This window comes from Thermobia domestica, chromosome 12 (genome assembly GCF_964235325.1).
Source record: "Thermobia domestica chromosome 12, izTheDome1.hap1.1, whole genome shotgun sequence".
Taxonomy (NCBI): domain Eukaryota; kingdom Metazoa; phylum Arthropoda; class Insecta; order Zygentoma; family Lepismatidae; genus Thermobia; species Thermobia domestica.
Window position 1 is genome coordinate 153,491,408 of NC_137465.1, and position 21,132 is coordinate 153,512,539.

At 33.9% G+C, this 21,132-nt stretch overlaps 1 protein-coding gene across 3 annotated transcripts in view; it reads right to left on the bottom strand.

Moving 5' to 3' along the window:
* The window catches only part of LOC145665805 (ABC transporter G family member 20-like), a 116,707-nt gene that overhangs the window by 78,287 nt on the left and 17,288 nt on the right, over nucleotides 1–21,132 (bottom strand). For 2 of the 3 annotated variants that reach the window (XM_081732919.1, XM_081732917.1), the window contains exons 3-6: nucleotides 19,041–19,200; nucleotides 9,854–10,008; nucleotides 4,011–4,118; nucleotides 15–105 (exon numbers count right to left, since the gene is read on the bottom strand). In XM_081732919.1, coding sequence (XP_081589045.1) covers nucleotides 15–105; nucleotides 4,011–4,118; nucleotides 9,854–10,008; nucleotides 19,041–19,200 — 514 coding nt within the window. The remainder of the gene's footprint in view (nucleotides 1–14; nucleotides 106–4,010; nucleotides 4,119–9,853; nucleotides 10,009–19,040; nucleotides 19,201–21,132) is intronic. The other variant, XM_081732918.1, reaches the window with a different exon arrangement.

Here is a 21,132-nt window from a genome sequence, read left to right on the forward strand (position 1 = left end):
AAATTAATATTTACCATATGTGCCTGCCTAGTTTCTTCTGCGTAATGTGTAGTTAACACCATTGTGACGTTGCGTTCCGATAAAGAAACTAGATGTTCCCAAATCCTAAAAATAATTATGGAAACGCTTTAATAGCCGCAGCTTTTAGAAATTGTTTTAATAGAAAGTGGTACAAAAATTATAAAATATTTTAAGGTAAATCATTAGCATTCAAAGAAGAATTGAAGACCTCGGTGCAAGAAGGGGATAGTTCCAATTTCAGACTTGATTCACAATTGAAAAAACAAAACTGTTAAAATGCAATTTATTTTCATTCAGCCTCCAAACATTTTGTAAAGAAATGTGATATTATGGGGACAAAATTTCTTTGCAAAAAAATTTGGAGGCTAAATTAGAGTAAATAGATTTCTAATATTATTTTTCTTTTTCAATCCTGAACCAAATGTAAAATTGGAAATGTCCCCTTCTTGCATCGACGTCTTCAATAAAGAAAAAATATTTTTGTTGAATATTCTCTCTCTCCTATACAGTGAAAATTCGTTCTGATCAGAAGAAACATAAGGAAGGAAACCATCTCCTTTAGTCTGCATGATATAATCGTGGGTCGTTAAACTGAAATATCTCATAAAGAACAATGAATTCTTGTATTTGTCAAGGTCCTTCGAGAAAAAGGAACCACTTAAGACCGTTTTTAACGTTTTCAGCTGTCCCTTTCCCCGCATACGATATGCGATAATTAGTACTCATGTGGACGGTGGCGGAGGTTTTAAATTTCAATTAAATGACCACGATATATTACTGTAGAAGTAAACAAATTTCCATGCTCAATTGAAAATATGGTTACGCCCTTATTCTATTTTGAACTTAAATTGATGAAATACAGTTTTTAAGTTACAATAAAATATTTACAATAATTTTAGATTTGCACTCCTGCACCCTAGCTGCATTTATTGGCACCAGAAAGGTAAGTAGTACAAATAACGACACCTATTATCATGACTGTGAACTATTGAGAATTTTCATTACGCTCAGACGGGCACGTTTTTGTAGTATGAATAGGATTCTAACAATTGCGAATGATTCAATTCATGGTAGCAATCATACATGATTTCGATAAAATAATACGATCCAAAAAATGATTTAAGGATCGTATTGTGTTCATTAGGCCTCCAAGGCCGTAGGCGTTAAAAATTGAAATTTTGTGTAAATCTTCTTGCGTCCTAGATTGTAGGTAAGACAGGATTTTGCGAAACGCGATTCTAAAATTGGGAAAGGAGCTTAATTTTTTATTCCCAACTCTGATAGTTTTCTTCCGATTGAAACATGAAATTTTGCATAAACTTTCTGTATGTATCCTGGCTGATGATGAGATTGAGGTTTACTAAATCAGATCCGTGGGTGGGGAAAGAAGGATCTGAATGTTTCTAGCCATTCACCAGATTTTAAAAAAAAGTGTAGAACTTTGAAATTTTGTAGAAATATTCTCGATTTACCATAGACTCACAGTAAAAGAGAGTTTTATGAAATGGGATGCCTAAGGAAAAAATTATATATATATATATATATATATATATACACAGAGAGAAAGAGAGAGATTCAATCATTGTTAATTCACTGCTGGATGAGGTTCTCTCTAACTATACTTCACGAATATCTATCTTAGACAACTCATAGATTATTTCACAGTGGTTCTTGATTTCAATATGTCACCTTGTATGAAGACATTCATAGGTCATTTCTTGATTCTTGGTATCCAGTCAAGAATTGATTTTGTTCATAAGTCCCCCTTTCTATTTTGCAATATGTCCAGTTCATTGCCACTTCAGCGCCTTCATGCTAATATACATCACTCCTGTCATTTTTGTGATCCATGCTAATCGTTTCGAAGTGATTACAACATACAACTCTCTTTGGCTTTTTGTAGTCTACAGACGGTGGTCTGATTTTGTTAGAGCAAATGTCTTTAATCCATGTGGCAGAACACATTTCTTCAAAATTTTACGCCTTAGACACATTAGCAATTGTCTTTTGAATATGAAGCTATTTCTTCTAAATGTAATCCAGCTTAACTTACTTCTATTAAGTTGTCATCCATGAATGTATTATGTGGCGGATAGACGTAGGTATTCCCTTTTACTAACTCTGTTTCATCTTCAATCCTTGACTTCTTTGCAAAGTTCTTGAGCATAACCTTAATCTTTCTCATATTCATTTTCAATCTGACTTCCTTTCTTTTCAAAATAAGTGCTTCCATCTTATACTGCAGGCCTGCAATACTTTCTGTGAATAGAGCAATATCATCAGCGAAACGAAGATGGGTCAGAAGTGTCCCATTTATGTTTATTCATTTAGTCTCCCAGTTAAAAAATCGAATCACATACTCAAGTACGTTTGTAAAAAGCTTGGGGGAAAATGGAATTATCTAGTTGTGGTTCCTTCTCTATTCTCACAGACTTTGTACAGCAAAAAAGTTGGATGTTTGCACTGAATTGCTTACAGATATTATCTATAACTTTTAATGAGTCTTCGATATCACTTAATTTAAGAGTGTTAATAACCGTAGAAGACTTCACTGAATTGAAAGCTCTCATGGTCAGTGAACGTAACACATAACGGTAATTCATACTCGTTTGACCTTTCTAACAGATTCCTCACTACTTGAATACGATCTATTGTCTTGTAGCCACTTCTAAATCCAGCCTGTTCTCTTGATTGGCTAAGGCATATGTTTTTCTAATCTGAACGTCGATATTTTAGTAATTTATAACTACATGGAGTAGATTAGTAGGTCTATAATTGCGTAGATTTTCTTTGTGGCCTTTCTTATGAAGCACTATGATAATGGCACTTCCCCACCTCTCGGGAATTTGATGGCTTTGTAGACATTTAATATAAAGCTGCGCTATGACTTTTCCCACTTCTTCACTAGCTTCCTTCAGTAATATAACTCTAAAGCTCCTGGTGGCTTTATTCTTTTTATGTCACTTATATATAGCGTTTGCAATTTCTTCTTGTAGTGCAGGATTATCTCTGTTCCGTCTTTACATTCACTTTCTTTTCTTTCTGGTTCATTACTTGAATTTAGCTTTCTGCACAGTAGATAAATCACCTTAAGCATCTCTCCAGGGTTTTGAGTGGTCATACCATTATTTTTTTCAGTGTTATGAACTGCTTCCTTCTTTAATGTGTATCTCTAGAAAAGTGACAACAAGCTTTGGTATTCGGTTAGAGGTACTACCTTCCAGAACATTGATTTTCAATTTTACGTTTATAAGAAATCCAAAATCGCCTGTCTTACCACATTCCGATCCTCTGTAATAGATGGTGTCTGCTTTTTAATTCAATTCGATTTTCTTTTTAATTTGCTTAATCCCATGATATACCAGTTGAGCCTCTGTAAAGCTTCTTCTAACACCTAGAATATTACTTTCGATGCAGGAGATATTGTAATTCATATTCATGATCAGTTTTAAACGGCAACCTAGTTCACAACTTGAGGACCCTTAGCACCCTTGCTCAAATGGAGTTGGACTTCCGTAGAATGAAGGCATTGGCTTGTTGTGTCCTGTCATGATTAGTAATTTAAAAATATATATATATATATATTGCTTAACTCACTTTACTGGCCAGGTATATTTCTGTAGCCTCCCTGTCCTCCATTTGATCATCAGTGAAACGTGTAAGTTTTACCATGGAGAGGAAGTTTCCAGTCTGTACCAATGAGAGGTACGGATAAAACATTAAGTGTCCAGTCCGGCCAGTTCCACATATCTTCAACTGATTTTCATCGTGCGAGTCTCCTTCTGGTTACATACAAGATGTTATTTGCTCATCATAAATATTATCTGTTTGATATGCCCCTATCTCCACTTGTGAAAAGTTTGGCATATCCCTGCCATATACGTATATGCTATATAGCTATAGCTATACATATATGCTACATACTAATACTCAGTTAACTTTTATTTATTCCTATTCGCATTATCATAATTGAATAAAAATATATTTACTTTTCTCGAAGTAAAGGATCAACTCCAACCGTTGGTTCATCTAAAACCATTAACCGAGGTTCGTGCAGCATAGCAACAGCAAAAGAAACTCTCCTGGCTTGTCCAGAACTAAAAAAAGAAAACAATATTCATATTTTGTTTATATAAATTCTTTCTTCATTGATAATTCTAGAACTTAGTACTATTTATACATCAATTACTAGCACTGCATAATTGTAGAAAAATAGATATTTTAAATTTTATACAAGTTTGACAATTGGGTAAGTGATCAAAATTTTATAATAGTTGATTTTTTTTTTCACTGAAAGAAACAAAATGTATTTATATAGAATACGTGCCTTACACAATAATCCGTCTTGTATTTAATACTGAACTAATCCGGGATGCACTTGAACCTTTACCCACAAAGTAGGGGTGGTGTATATATTTCCTGAAAGCTTCAGTCAAGGTAAGATCAAAACCGGTTACCAAAATTGGGGAGGTCTCATGCATTCTGTTGGGGGCAGCACTTTACTCATTGTTATTAAAATCTTTAAGCGTGTCTGTATTTACTGTATTTAAATATTTACTGTGACTGTATTTAAATATTTGACCAGATCTGACATTTAAATATCTGACAAGAGAGTCAGTGTGATTTACGATCCTTAGAAGAAATCAACCTATAAAACACACACACAAAATGACCACCATTATCTTGTTTTTGGTCATTGGTCATAAAGAGTCATTGAATCATGTATTGTGAATCCGCCCAAACGAAAACAGCTAAATCTGTACAGCAACAGATAATAACTTCATTCAAACTTGCATTAATATACCAAAGTTGCATTACGAAATATGAGTTTTTGTTTTGGACATAGATCTTTCTTCCACTATACTTCAATATTCTATATTTCTGTTAATGTGAATTCCTTTGCAATTAGTCACTGGTTTCTTACATTCATTTTCTGAAATTCTTCTGGAATAAAAATATATATATATATATATATATATATATATATATGTACTTCAAAGTAATTTTATTGTGAAACCCAAGGATGGTCTTTGTGTAAAATATGTCCATTGTTCTTTGATTCTTTTCACAAAACTAATAAAATTACTTTTTTTATTTTTTAAATATTTTAGGATAATCAATGTAATATAATATTATATATGTTAGTAATCTTTGACATGGCAGCATTTTATAAGCACAACATATTTCTTCTTGTCCAGATACAGTCATCATCAGTATCTCAGAAAAATCATAAAGAAATTGGATAGCATTTCAAGACTGCAACAAATGCAAGGAACTAAAATGAACCAAAAGAAAACAAAGAAACATATGAGTAGAAAGTCAACAACCAACTGAATTCATTAGATTTGTAGAAATGCCTCGATAATTATCACAATAAGTTTTGTCGCATTTCTTGCGACTTAGAACAGTGATTGATTTCTTCCACTCTTGTGGCAATTCCTCCTTGTTCCAGATAAGAATGAGTTTTTGTATCTTGTTCCACAGTTTTTCCTTCCAGCTAAAATTAACGTAGCCGTAATTTCGTCTAAACCCGGAGATTTGTGTTTCCTTAATTTCTTTACAGCTTCTTTTGTTCGGTTACGCTCTGGAATATACGGTTCTGCTGTGTGCATTTCACTTTCTCCACGAACATCAGTATTTTTGACTGCGTGTTAAGTAAGCCAAAAAAATCTGTCCATCTATTCAAGATGTTATCTGCATCAGTGAGAATTGTTCCATCGGCTTTCTTTAATACAAGTATATTCGCGCTAGGTTTTTTAGCCTTAAATTTGTTAATATTCTTATACATGTCGCGAATGTGTTTCTGTTGACTATTATCTTGAAGTTCATTAATTTTAGCTTTCAGAAAATCACTTTTGTTTGTTCTAAAAGTTTTGGAATTTTCTCACCTGGTGTCTACGATATTTTGTCTAGTTATATCGTTTGGATTTTGTAGCTATTGCAGTTTTGCCTGTTTTCTCTTCTCTGTTAGTTTAGTGAACTCCTGGTCGAACCATGTTTGTTACTATGTACTTCTGCGTGCTTTTTTTTTTTTTTTTTTTTTTGTGAGATTTCGTTGCTACCTCTAATTTCAATCTAAGTATTCTCAACACCAGTGCTTTTCGAACCTTCTAGAACTGAGAATTTATTTGACACTTCAATCTTATAATCCCTCTCACCTGACTCTGACCTAATTTCTTTAAATTAAATCTCTCCGTTTTCAGATATTGAATATTTCCTTTATTGAATGATAATCTCTCTCGTATTATCGCTGCTACAAGGTAGGGATCAGTGTTACTCCGAACCGGTCTCAACGACCAAATATCGGTTATGCTCGACTATCTTCTTCTATCTATTGAAACGAGATCAATTTGATTATGTGTTTTTCCATTTGATGAGGTCCAAGTATATTTATGAACATCGCGATATGGAAAATTTGCACTCTCCACAATAATTTTGTATGTTGCAAAATTCACGAGTCTTACGCCGTTATCATTACTTTCCTTATGTGGACTTCCATTCCATATAATGGATTTAAAAATATTCTCTCGTCCTACTTTCGCATTGAAATCCCTGAACACAATTTTCAGATGGTATCGCGGGAGTTGGTCAAAGACCCGTTCTACTTCTTCGTAAAAACTATCTTTTATATTGTCATCCTTATCTTCTGTTGGAGCATGTATATCACAACACTAATATCACGCACCGAACCTTAAGAGTAATAAAACAAATTATATCATTAACAAATTCAACACTCTTAATTGCTGATATTATTCGCTTGTGAACGAAACACCCCGTTCCTAGTTAGTTTATTTCCTTTCCCCTGAAAGAACATAAAATTTACGGACTTTACTGCTCCCTTTTCTTCCCATTTAACTTTCTGAACTCCTACTAAGTCCATCCTGTATTTCTCTAACTCACTCGTTACGGATTTTAACGCACCTACTCTATAAAAACTTCTTATATTCCATGTTCCAAATCTGATTTACCACTTTACTTTGTTGAGATTGTGCAAAGTTCTGGGCTGAGGCTTCTGTGAATATTCCTGAGCAATGTTCTTTAAAAAATAACGTTAGCCTCACACAAAACCCCTAAGCTGGAGGACCACTCCTTATCGTCTGTCCGCGACTGGTTATTCAGTATATTCGCACACTAGTAACCTCTATATCCAGAGGCCTTCCCGATCCTCAATCTAAGGATGCTATAGGTGTATAGGAACCCACTTTACCCGGGAGAAACTAGATCTTCGGCATAAATTTTGAAGCCCGTTACAATTCGCAGTTCACATTTATATCAAACAATTTAACTCGACCAGGAGAGTAATTTGGCGATTCAATGAGGGGATGACTATTACACCCAAAGTTTAGGACATACATAAAATGTATTATTAATACATTTTAATCAATATTATAATAATAAGTTAAGAAAAACGTGGAATTCTACTTATATCGGAGAGTCTTGCTCTATTCACTCAAGCGAAACTTGAAATAAAACTGTTCGACTTAACGCGTAAGATTTCCCCTAATTGGGTTTACTTTACCTATTCATTCATTTTGAACCGGTCATTGTTTTAGCTCCTAGTATATAAAGTAAGCATTTCTGGTTTAATGTTACTGAAGTACTTATAACATTAATAATAATAATAATAATAATAATAATAATAATAATAATAATAATAATAATAATAATAATAATAATAATAATAATAATAATAATAATAATAATAATAGAACTCATGCATGGTGTTTTGGCGAGGTTTTGAAAGATGAGCTTTTGGTCACGCGAGTTTTTGTCCTTCGAGATTTTGGGTGGCGATGCTCCGGCAGCAAGATTTTGTTCTATATTTCTTCCATTTACTTAAAAAAATCTTATCTTTACTTATTAAATTTTTGTGAACGCGCCAATCATTTATGTTCTTATCCAAAGTGCCTATTGTAAATTCATAATTAATGTTGATTTTGTATTTCTAATGAGGAATGTTTCGAATATGTATTCCTGTTGAACAAGAAGTCTTATCAATGCTTTGTAGATTATCTGTAAGCCTTATCTGCCTCATACGCTTCAACAATCTAGATACAGGGACATCATGGTATTTATCACCCATATCATGCTCTCTGATTTCAACATGTATGTTTTTCCCAATGTAGCATCAATGTTGATCTGAGAATAATATCACCCATCTTGATGAACTCCTATTATACAGGGTGTTTCAAAACAACACCGACAACGTTTGGGAGGTGATTCCTGACACCAAGATCAAACAAAAAGTATAGACCAACCTGGCTGCACAAATGCTTCCTTTCGGAGTTATAGGCTGCCGAAAACATGAAAAATGAACTTTAAAGGTCCATAGCTACAAAACTATGGGACCTACTGTGGTCGAATGAAGACTTCACTTAGGAACTAGTATGTGCCCTATGAAAATATCCATGTTTCAGAATACTGTGGTGCTTTCACAACAATTTTAATAGAAGTATTTGGCAAGTACTTCAAACTATTTGCCCGTAGCGAAACTCCTTCTCTAAAAATTGTTGCGGAAGTACCGCAGGATTATGAAACATGGATATTTGGATAGGGCAGATATTAGTTTCTAAGTGAAGTCTTGACCCGACCACCCGACTACGGTAGATCCCATAGTTTTGGAGATATTTACCTTTAAAGTTCATTTTTTTATGTTTTTGGCAGCCTATAACCCCGGAAGGAAGTATTTGTGCACCCAAGTTGGTCTATACTTTTTGTCTTATCTTGGTGCCAGGAATCACCTCCCAAACGTTGTCGGTGTTGTTTTGAAACACATTGTATATAATATATTAACAAAGATCTTATAACTCATCAAATTATTCTTAAAATATCTTGGATGAAGTATTAAGATGTTATCCACTTTCTTCACGCTTTCTTATATATTATAAATCGGAAGTATCTGTGGATGTGTAACAAGAATGTCTCCATCTGAAGACTTATTACAGTATTTCGTTAAATTATATTTTGCTTTAAGTCGGTTTATATGCTTTGTTAAGTTCTTGTACCACAAAACAATAGAGTTTCTAAAATTTTGTCAATACTTTGGTGATTCCACTTGATTACACAACTCTGAAGAAATTCATGCAGGTTCTATAGGTATCCTATACATAATATTAATCAAAATTTAAGATAATTGCATAAGGACGCCTAACACATCTGGTGTGGAATTTTCTACGTGTAAATCCGTTGAAATACCTAATTTCACTTCATCATTGTAAGTCATATTTCATTTCTATAGCTGATCAAGAGTTAATCTATACAATGATGGCAAAACATATGTCAGACTTTGGCCATTTTCTGTTTTTTCTCTGAGGTAGATGGAAATAATTTTAAATTTAATTCAAATGGTTGTGATTCTCTCTTGTGTACAAATATCCGTATCATGTTTTGCATTCTGTATTGTTTGGGTTCTGTTAATTAAGAAAGATTTGATTTTTCAGATACCATACGACCTAATAAGAATTATTTTTATCAACATGGTCCAAAGTATTCGTTAGGTAAACGAAAATATAACAGGATATTTCTAAATAATGTTTTATAAATTTTACATGGAGTGCTGTATGTAAAGGTAAATTAAATGAAGATATATATACCGTGAGTTATTATTACTTAAAATTTTATTATTCTTTAAAAATACCTCTAACTGTCTGCAAATAAACGTATAAAAGTGTATTGTTCCAAGTGTGTTGTAAATCCTTTCTAAACGAATTTATGAAAAATTATATTAGTTCCGAAAGCTATTTATAACTATGGTACCTTGTTAGAATAAAAAATAGTTGAAATAAATAAATAATGGTAACGATAACTTGATACGAGAAACAAACTGATTTACCTGAGAGTGTTTACAAGACGTGAACCTCTTGGAAGCTCCAGAAGTTCCATCAAGAACGCAATCCTATTCTTTACATAGACTCTCTTTAAACCATAAACTAATCCAAAAAATCGTAAAGTTTCTCGTATTGTGAACGAACCATAAAGTGCCAATTCCTACGGGGAAAAAAATTAGTAGTACCAAATGAAATTCAAGGTATATACAGGGTATTCATTTATTATGGAGACAAAATCCACTGGTGAAATTCTCACACCTAAACAATTAAGAAAAGTCGATATGAACATAGGGCGAAAACCGCGCTGTTTCAAAGTTACAAGATGCCGAAATCGAGAGAATTGTAACATTGAGGCTACTAGCTTGAAAACTATGAGGGATAGCAAAGGTGGTAAATGAAATATTAGAGGAACTAGCACATTATCTAAATAACCATGTTTCAGATTCGGGACGTATCTGTGCACATGATTTGGGAGAGAAAGGTGGAAGAGAGGAATCTATACCACAGCTCCCTGTATAAAATCCGTTGCACCGATAAGTACCAAATCTGAAACTTGGTTATTTAGATAGATAGTGTACTAGTTCCTCTAATATTTGTTTAATCAACTTTGATATCTCTCATAGTTTTCGAGCTAGGCAGCCTCAAAGTTACAATTTTCTCGATTTCGGCATCTCGTAACTTTGAAACAATGCGATTTTTGCCCTATGTTCATTATGGGTATTTTTTATTGTTTAGGTGTGAAGATTTCACCACTGGATTTTGGCTACATAATGAATGATACCCTGTATAAGACACTATGGTCCATATTCAAGACGTTATTTTGTGTTAATAACGTCGTACTAACAGTTTGACTTATGCGTGATTATAATTTCTAGGTTTAGAAACGCTTATCCACAATGTATATCGAAAAAGCCAGTCAAGACTTTTCCGGAGAATTGCCCAAATACACTAGAAGAAAACTAGGTAAGAAAGTATTTTGAACAAGCATGGTGCTAAAAATTAATATTTCAAAGGAAATCAAGCAAAGCAATAGTCTTAAATGATAAAATGCAAGTAAGTCCAGGATAATAATAGCTGCTTATTCAATACTCAAAAACTTTAATTGAAGTAGGGTCAAATATACATCATATTCGAACTGATTTTTAAAATATCCTAATTTATTCAAGGAAAGTAGAAGTGGCACCAACAACAGCTCCAGTTTCAGAAAACTTTACCCAAATTTCACCCGTTAAAGCTTTGCATTTTCTACCGTGAGACGGTGTCATTTGAGAATGTTTTATTATGTTATATCAGTGAAATATAGCTCATAGTTTTTCTAGGAGGATGTAATATTACAATTAAATGACATGCAAGTATGTTGATTGCACTTTAGTTCAAACTTTTAGTATAAAGTACAAGTTATTATTATTCTGTATATATTTGTATTTTATCATTTAAGACTATTCCTTTGCTGATTTCCATTGAAACATTAATTTCTAGCTTATGGTTACTTAATATTCTCCCTTACCTAGCTTTCTCCGAACGTGTTTAGACAAGCCTTCGGAGCAATCATGGCTGGTCCATTTCGGCTCTAAGCCGTGGATAGACCCTAGAAGGTGTTCTTGAATACAGAAGTTTACACATTACTCAAGCATTTAGTAGAATGTTAATCAGAGTAAAACGACTGTGAGAAAGGAGCCTATAGTTCTAAAGTCTTTTATTCACATGTAAAAATAAAATAAAATAAGAAATAAATAACTTCACGTGGTAGCAGGGTTCGATTTTGTTAATTTACCAGAGGAAGGATGGGTGCATTACAATGTGTAGTGCATTTGTATATACATTACGAGCAGTAGGGGTCCAAAATTCTGAGATGGCCAAAAGTATCTTTCCTGGAGCCTCCTCTGATTTCATGTACAAAGTCTGGATTTACCCAAACAAAATAATCAATTATCAAAAGTAACAAAACAGTAAGAGAAAATGTAGTAAACAGGTAGTAATACAAAAATACATGTACATACAACAAATTAAAGAAAACCATTACTTACATTTTTGTTGAAACGACGAGATGCATGTGAAAATTCTTCGACATTTCCTGCTTTTCCGATATAATTGTCTGTACCACTGTGACAGCTCGATTTTATCCACATTGTCGCACATTTGTCGGCATTAAAGAAAGGCAAAAGTGGAACATTTGTGGATGCAAAAAGGATATTGATAAGTGTTTCAATCTCTATATGCGATTCCTCATATCATTCAATATTTTATTCATTGCACTGAACTCACGTTCATATTCTGCAGTTGATATCGGTACCAGAGCTGTAGCTAGAGATTTCGGCGCCCGGGGCGAAATAGAATTCGACGCTCCCTATACTCACCACACCAAGTTTTTTTTTCTTTTTTGCATATAAAATAAGCAGCTTTTGTTGTTATGCTATGTTGATTTTTTATCAAGCTGCCTGGAGAGACCATTGCAACAGCCAAAAGCGATCATTATGTATTCTTTTACAAATAAGAGCTGTTTTCAAGAGACGTATTTTGGACTTTTTGTGAAACTTCACAAAACTACCTTTGCTTGATATACGGATCCACATGGAGATCAGTTATGGAAATTTACAGTGTATCTATTTGTAACGTTTCATACTATCGAAAAGAAATTAAATTTTAATACATTAGAAACTATGTGCTTTTAAAATGTTCCAGATGGGTGACAACATTGATTTCCAGTAATAAATGTAAACTTTTGTAACTTTATTCTGTATGTAACCACACAAATAGCATTTTAATTTCGATTCTTTTAATATCAGCAATTAAACGGGTTGAATTAGTTAATGATAGACTTTCTTTCATTACTCTTAAGGGTCGTTGGTGTCATATTGTTTTAAATGTACATGCTCCAACAGAAGAGAAGGATGAAGATATAAAAGACACTTTTTAAGAAGTATCACGGGTATTCGAACAAGTCCCGTAATATCATATGAAAATTCTATTAGAGGATTACAATGGAAGGTAGGGCAACAGGATATTTTCAAACTGGTTATAGGGAAAGAAAATCTGCATAAGGAAAGCAATGACAATGGCGTTAGTTTCGTGAACTTCGGAGCATTCAAAACTCATATTGTGAAGAGTACAAACTCCCACATCACGACATTCATAAATACACATGGGACATGACCTCGCCAGGTGGAAGAATATAAAATCAAATTGTCTTGTTTTAGTAGATAGAAGAAGAAAGTTTAACATAATTTATGTACGTTCGTTCAGATAATCCGGCTGACACTGATCACACTATCTGGTAGCATAAATAACAAGAGATAGAGATTATCTTAAATAAAGAGAATATTCATCATCTGAAAATGGAGAGGTTTAGTTTAAAGAAATTAGAGGAGAACCAGGCGAGAGGGGAATACCAGATTAAAGTGTAATATATTCTCGTTTTTAGAAGGCTTTGAGAGCACTATTGTTGAGGATACTTGGATTCAAATTAGGGATGGCATTAAAATTTCAGCAAGAGAAAAATTGAGGCACGCGGAAATACGTAGGAACAAATCATGGTTCGATCAGGAATGCACCAAACTAACGGAGAAGGGAAAATAGGCGAAAGTCCGTTGGTTACAAAATCCAAAGATATAACTACACTAAATTTCGTTGATGCCAGACGAGAAACTTCCAAAATGTTTAGAAGAGAAAAACGCTATTTTTTGAAAGCTTAAATTAATGAACTTGAAGATAATAATAAATGAAAAAATCGAGACATGTTTAAGGGCATCAACGAATTATGAAAGGGTATCAACCTCGCGCGAGACGACGGAACAATTCGTAGTAATGCAAATAGCATCTTGAATAGATGGAAAGATTTCTTTCACGACTTGCTTAATACGCACTCGAAAACTAATGTTCTTGGGGAAAGTGAAATATGCACAGCAGAAACATAAATTTCAGAGCCTAGCTAAACAAAAGTAGAAATTGCTATAAAGAAATTAAAGAAACACAAATTTACGGGTGTAGACAAAATTCCGGCTGTTATTTTTAGCTAGAGGGGAAAATTGTAGAACAAGGTATATAAACTCGTTCTCATTATCTGGAACAAGGAGGAACTACAGCGAAAATGGAAAGAATAAATCATTGTTTCAATTCACAAGAAAGAAGACAAAACAAATTGTAATAATTATGGAGGCATTTCTCTTCTGTCAACATTCTATAAAATCCTCTCAAACATTTTATTAGCAAGATTGATCCCATACGCGGATGAAATTATTGGAGATTATCAGCGTGGATTTAGACGAAATCAATCGACTATGGACTAGATATTTACCAATCGACAAATACTCGAAAAGAAATGGAAATACAATACCCCGGTACATCAATTATTTATTGATTTTAGAAAGGCTTAAGATTCAATAAGGAGATAAACATTATACATCATTCTTGCAAAATTTGGAATACTGAAAAAGCTAGTTAGATTAATTAAGATATGTTTAAACGAATCCCTAAAATAAAGTCCGAGTAGGAAAATTCTTGTTCACGAGCTTCCTCGTCGAGAATGGCCTGAAACAAGGAGATGCGTTGTCGACATTATTATTCAGCATTATTCTGGAGTACGCTACAACGAAAATCAAAGATAGCAACCAGGGCTTAGAGCTGAATGGTATTTACCACATTATGGCGTATGCTGATGATGTAAATCTGACAGGAGATGATAGGAGAACAATACAAAGAAATGCGGAGACATTAGTAAATGCTTATAGGTTTAGAAGTAAAAGCATAAAAAACTAAATACATGGAAGTTCACTAGGATCGTAATACTGCAAATTATGGATGCGTCAAAGTATCAAATAATATTTTCGATAAAGTAGATACTTTCAAGTATCTAGGATCAATATTAACAGACCAAAATCATATTCACGAAGAAATTAAATATCGAGGGAATTCGTGTTATTATTAAGTTCAAAATCTTTTGTCGTAGCGAATTGTGTCGAGGAATTTGAACCTGAAAATATATAAAACGATAATCATGCCTGTTATTGTGTATGGTTGCGAAACATAGTCGCTTACTTGAAAAGAAGAACGCAAACTGAAAGTATTTGAGAATTAAATCCTGAGACGAATATTCGGACCCAAGAGGAACGGCAATCAGGAATTGCGGAAACTTCATAACGAGGAAGTGCATAATGAACACCTTTTACCAAACATTGTTAGGGTTATCAAATCCAGGCGATTCAGGTGGGCAGGTTATGTAGCGAGAATGAAAGAAAGTAGAAACGCCTTCAAAATTTTGACTGGAAATCCAATCGGAAAACAACCATTAGGAAGACCTAGACGCAGATGGAAGGACAATATTAAGATGGTTTTCGCAAAAAAAGGAATGCAAAGTAGAAACTGGATTCAGTTGGGTAAGGACAGATGTCATTGGAAAGGTTTTATGAACGCGGCATTGAACCTCCGAGTTCTATAGGCTTAGAGTTACTTCTTTTACTGTAAAAAATATTTTGTGCAATATAACGTAAATTCAGAAGGTTTATTTTTTATCTGTAAAAATGGTTGTTAATTCAACTCAATTTTAACACAGGACAGTGGTTCCAGCGTGACTATCACTATGCGGTGTTAGTTCAACACAGACCCCGCGGTGTTGGCGTTTAACACACGGGGTGTGTTACGTTTTTAACACACAATCGGTGTTGAGCGGTGTTAAATTCGGATCTGTGTCAGTATTTTTGGTGTTGATTCCACACCATGTCAATGTCGGTACTGTAGGGAAAAGTGTTGAGTGTTACTTGTGGCGGTGTTGCACCAGCATAAAGAAAGTTACCCAGTGTGTACTGTGCTAATTATTTTGTGTTAATATTACACCATATCAAGTATCAAGATAATACAGTCCCTGTGTTATTTCAACATCATTTTCTTATTATTTCCACACACAATCTGTGTTATAATTCAAGGTCAAAGCCGTATAAGTAACACCATTTTGGTGTTAATTCAACACTCCCTGTGTTAAAATTTAAGGTCAGACCACCAGATTCATACCGTTTTTGGTGTTAGTTCGACTCCACTTCAGTGTTACTACGATTCCTATTTCGGTGTTGAAAATAACTCCGTGTGTGGTGTTGATGTAACCATATTTCTGTGTTGGGAAAGCTTGTGGTGTGTATGCTTACGCTTACTGATGATTCTAATTTTAAAATAAGAATAGTAAACTAAAGAATGCTTCATTTAGACAATCTTCGTAAGATTTTTTTGTCGTCCTCACCAACACAACCTTCACCAACATATTGTTCAAGAATAATAGGAATCTGTTACCTATATCCTTATAATATGTTTGCCTTTTAATCGTGTTTCTGCTTGTATTTCGCCATTTTTGAAACAGTCACCGGTGTTGACTGGTGAGCAATAGTGCGTGTTGTTTCTGCTGTTGACATATTTCTTCAGAAACATTATGTAAAACAATTGAGAACACATCACGCGGTTTGCATGTTGAAATTTTGCGAATACGTGGTTTTGTTTATGTATTTCTTTTTACTGTGCTTGTCTGTAGCTTCAGTTCATAAGCCTTTATAATTAGATGCCCAACATATTTGGCAATCACGCAGAAAACAATACCGAAGATTCTATACTTGTGTTAATTTAACCACACAGACTGTGTGTCATTTCAACTACCGGCATTTGACATACAACTCCAAATGGTGAGTTGTTTAACCATCTGTTTGTGTTAGATTTTAACACAATCGTCTTAACACATAAGCATGTCGTTGAAATAACACAACGATTTTTACAGTGTATGTAGACAGATAAAACAGAGCACAACTGATAGGTATGCACAGAAAACATATCCTAGTAGTACAACTAATTGATGGAGAAATGATCCTAATAAATTCTTTCAAACTGGAAGATTTTATATGTCAACGGAATAAAAAAAAATCACTGATTGTGATTAGTCTTTGAAAAAGACGAAATTCGTTGGGTTAAGTTCTGGTCCTTTTAGTTCACACTTTACGATTTCGAATATGTTATTATTCCCGTTGTTTATTTTCATTTTTAGTATTCCCGCGCAAACAGCAGCTTGCGTACATCCTTTCACTCCTCTCATTTTCATACCTTCATTCTTACCATCGTGATTAATCCGATTGGGTAGAAAAGCGTATTAACTAAGCAAATTCATCACCACAATGCTGAACACGTATTTCAGACTTTGCCGTTTCTGATTTTGAAAACGCTCCTGCGTACACTATAAGTCATTACTCGACTCCTTGTATATCACATCGTCATTAACAAATCATATATAATAACTTTCTTGATGCAATAAGTAAAAACTTGCTGTGACCCTTATTGAAAATTTTGTGTTGCGAACGGAGGGAGCAAAAAAACTTTTAACAAATGTATTTCTTTGCAAACCGATAACAATATTGATTTAATAGGGTGCCAATTCTTTTACGGGGCGCCGCATCGTTTACTCTTTTTCGACACCTTTTCTTTCTTCTTATTCGTTCGGCGCCCCCTTGCTTTCAGCGCCCGGGGCAACCGCCCTGCTCCCCCCTAGCTAAGGCTCTGATCGAGAATTAGTCCCAGAAACGACAGTCCTATTAGCGACAGGAATTGTTTTCTGTCCTATAAGCGACCGATTCATTTATATTGAGATGATGGAAGATGATATGATTCCCTCTCGTAAAGTATGTTTGCCTCTGGCGTTATTAGCGCCCGAAGAACCTTGGTATAAAATACGTACGTTCCAGTGATACTGTTCGTCAAATATATTTTTTCTCTACTGTGAGTGCAAATAAAACTTATTTTAATTTTGAGTTAGATTTGACATAAAACATATCAAATAACTTAACGAGACAACAGGGATATTTCCATGAAAAGTATATTCTTATGTAATTATTGAAAATCCAGTTGTAATATCCCCCTTCTTGAAAAGCTCTGTTTTCTGTACTTATTTTGATTCAAATCTAATTACCCACTAAGCATAGTAATATATTTTATTTTGAAAAACTTAAACGTGTAACAGTTTCGCTAACTATCTACTTTTTAGACTTCCTAAGACTCTATGAATAAAATGAAAAAAAAATGTCAATGATAAAAGACAGCTTTTGAGATCCCTTACATCTGATTGGCTATTCTCAACTAATCCCACCAATTACAATGCAGTTCACTCTGAACAATCCAAAAGGTAAACAAACTCTTACCTTTCCCCCTATTGTAAGCTACTAAAACGTAAACTAATTGCTTAATTTACCTTCCTCCCATGTTTAAACTTATACATAAAAGCTTGTCGTGTAGCAATCTGAAATAATACCTTATAACTAGACGAACTGTTAAGTCCTGCGAGAGATTTGTAACTTGTGTAATAATTTCTTTAAATACACCGTGTTTTTAGATTTCTTTGATATACTCAAATGGTGAACACCTTTTTTCCATAGGCGCCCGATGGGAAGGCAGGGGTCGCCCCTCTGGCTCACAAAAATGTATACGTAATATTAAATACCAGATATACCAGACGTGATACAGCAACCATGGAGATGCCCCTCTCTAGAAATTTTTTTGGGTTAATCAGTAGGACCACGTCTCATATAGCCTCGCTGATTAAAGGGACGCTAAACTAAAATCAACTCAACTATAAGCTATATCTTTATACAATTGCATACTATTTATCTTTATTTTTCTCCAATATCGCCCTTGGAAATGAATATTATCGCTCTAAATCTTACCGTGGTTTCTCATTGAGATTCGTGGTACCATGGTTCTACACATAAAATCATAGTTTTCAGAAATTACTATATATTTTGCAAATATGTCTAAATAAGTAAGGTAGGTATAATTATCTATGTTGTGCCTTTAATATACTTATTCTTGAGATATTTTGGGATATTGCAAATTCCTTTGTCGATCAAATCTTGGAGTCGCAACGTAAACTTCGTGCTTTATTTCTTTACCATACATACCATATATGCATGCCACAAGAGATATATCATACATACTCCACACTATTTTTTAAATGTTCCTAGGTTTAAAATCTCAATCTATAAAATAAGTAGGGCCTATATTAAGGAAGATCAGGAGAATTTTATGATCAACAAGTAACGTGGTCATACGAATGTTTCATTCACAAAGACGGAATATATTCAAAGACGTCAGAGCAAAATATTGAAGATGCAAATGTGTTTATCATTAGAATGTGTATATAACAATGACCATCTAATATATGAAATGGCAACCAACCTGTGGCATGTAACCAACATCGGGACCTGGAATTGCATATTCCTGATCCCCTTGTCTCTTTCCGTAAAGAAAAATCTCTCCAGCGTCTAATTTCATTAAGGCTAATATACAATTTATAAGCGTTGTCTTTCCTGTACCACTGGGTCCGAGTAACCCATATCTGAAAAATTGTACAAAAATCTAATCAATTTATACAAAAATAAAATATTATCGCATATATAGTTTTCGCCCTCCATTCGATTTTTTTTTAAGATACAGGGTAAACAGACTGGAAGTACGCTGGCGCTTAAAAGTGCTACTGCTTGTACAACTGACATAAGACTAAATTATCTTAGAGAGCCATAATATACAATAGAATATCGTCATTCCGAATTTCGTATAGTTACTGTAAGTCAATAAAGATTTTTTTTTATTTCTTGTATAATATTTCGGTAATTCAAGTATTAATACAAGGTGTGTCATTGGAACTAAGTAATAATGAATGCCATTAAAAGCAATTGTTGTTAGGCAAGGTTTAGGCCTACGTATGGCTGTGCTAGAGGTACCTATCAATTACTTCTCTATGTCGCCCAAAAAGTTTGATAGTGTAAAGGGAGGGCAAGAGTTCATGTTTGTATAGTCAAAGAATACGTACATACTTTTGTGAACTAGCTCATCCTTGATTACCAGTACAAAAATATTGTTTACAATAATTTACAGTAAGATTGTGCTCATAAAATTTTCAATAAAGATACAAAGGCGTTTCTGCAATCATATAGGCCTACAGATAGATCGACTAACCTTCAAGATTAGCGATGCAGAAGCATCAGAAATTTTTACTGTATCCATGTAATTAATTGATTTGGATAGAGCAGAGACAAAAAAGAAAATAACAATAAAAATGATTATAGAAATCTCATCAATAGAAACTCATGACACGTCAATGGAAAATGATCAATATACCCAAGGAATCTCCTTCGATTTTTCATCTCCTTCCACCTTAAGAAGAAACAGTAAGTGAATGAAGGCAATAAAAGTTTTTCTGCTTTAAAAACCTTTGATGACGACTAGGTTCAGAATAAGGTGTGTCAAGAATGCTGGTATAAGCAATGTTGAGAGTGTAATAACTATGGGCCGTATATATATATATATATATATATATATATATATATATATATATATATGTGTGTGTGTGTGTGTGTGTGTGTGTGTGGCAATTGTTAGTGCGTACTCTTGCCAGACCTTTATAATACCCCTACCCCTCTATGTGTCCAGGAGTACGAATTTGGACCTTTTGCATATAAATATATTTTCTTATTTTCTGTGACGTGTGTAACTAATGTATACTTGTGACATGTGTTTAACTAATATATTTAATCACAAGGATCAAAGAATATTTCATGGTTTTGTATTTTCTAATTAACAAAAGTACCTTTTCTACAGAGTGTAGAATGTTAAGCATGTACTCTTAGCACCATTCACCTTAGAACATAAAGTATGGTATATGGTACGCTCTTTACATATCTCAACCAATCTTGACTGAACTTCGCATACAGGTAGGACCTTGATTTGTTTAGTACATATGTGAGATTTTTCCTGGACAGATCTTTGGTTCTTCAGTTATCGGCCATCAAGGATCCGGTTAAATTTTCGTGCAAATAAATAAATCTCAATCATTGCGGTTTAGATCAAAAGTTAAGAGAGAAACATGAATGTACCTCATAAATGTTAATTTGAAGTTATACAGTTTGTCATAAATATTTGCTGAACTAAATGAAGAATGATTTTTTCCTCAAATGGGAGACTATGTCCTCTAATCAGAAGGCATATTAAATAATCACCAAAAAGTTTCTAAGAATAGAGTGAGGCTAGAGAGAACATTGCGGTCAGAAAATTTTATATGGACCAATTTGCGGACAATTGTTTATGACCATGATTGATATGTAAAGTATTTGCGATTTCCTATACTGTGATTCGTCTGTTTTCCATCACCATACCCTCAACGACTTTCAAATTATCCTCAGTCGTTGAAGTCGATGGCCTGTCCAATCTTTCCTCGTTACATAAAGAAGTTCTTCCCTGTTTGAAAAGCTCTATCCATTCGTAGATCTTG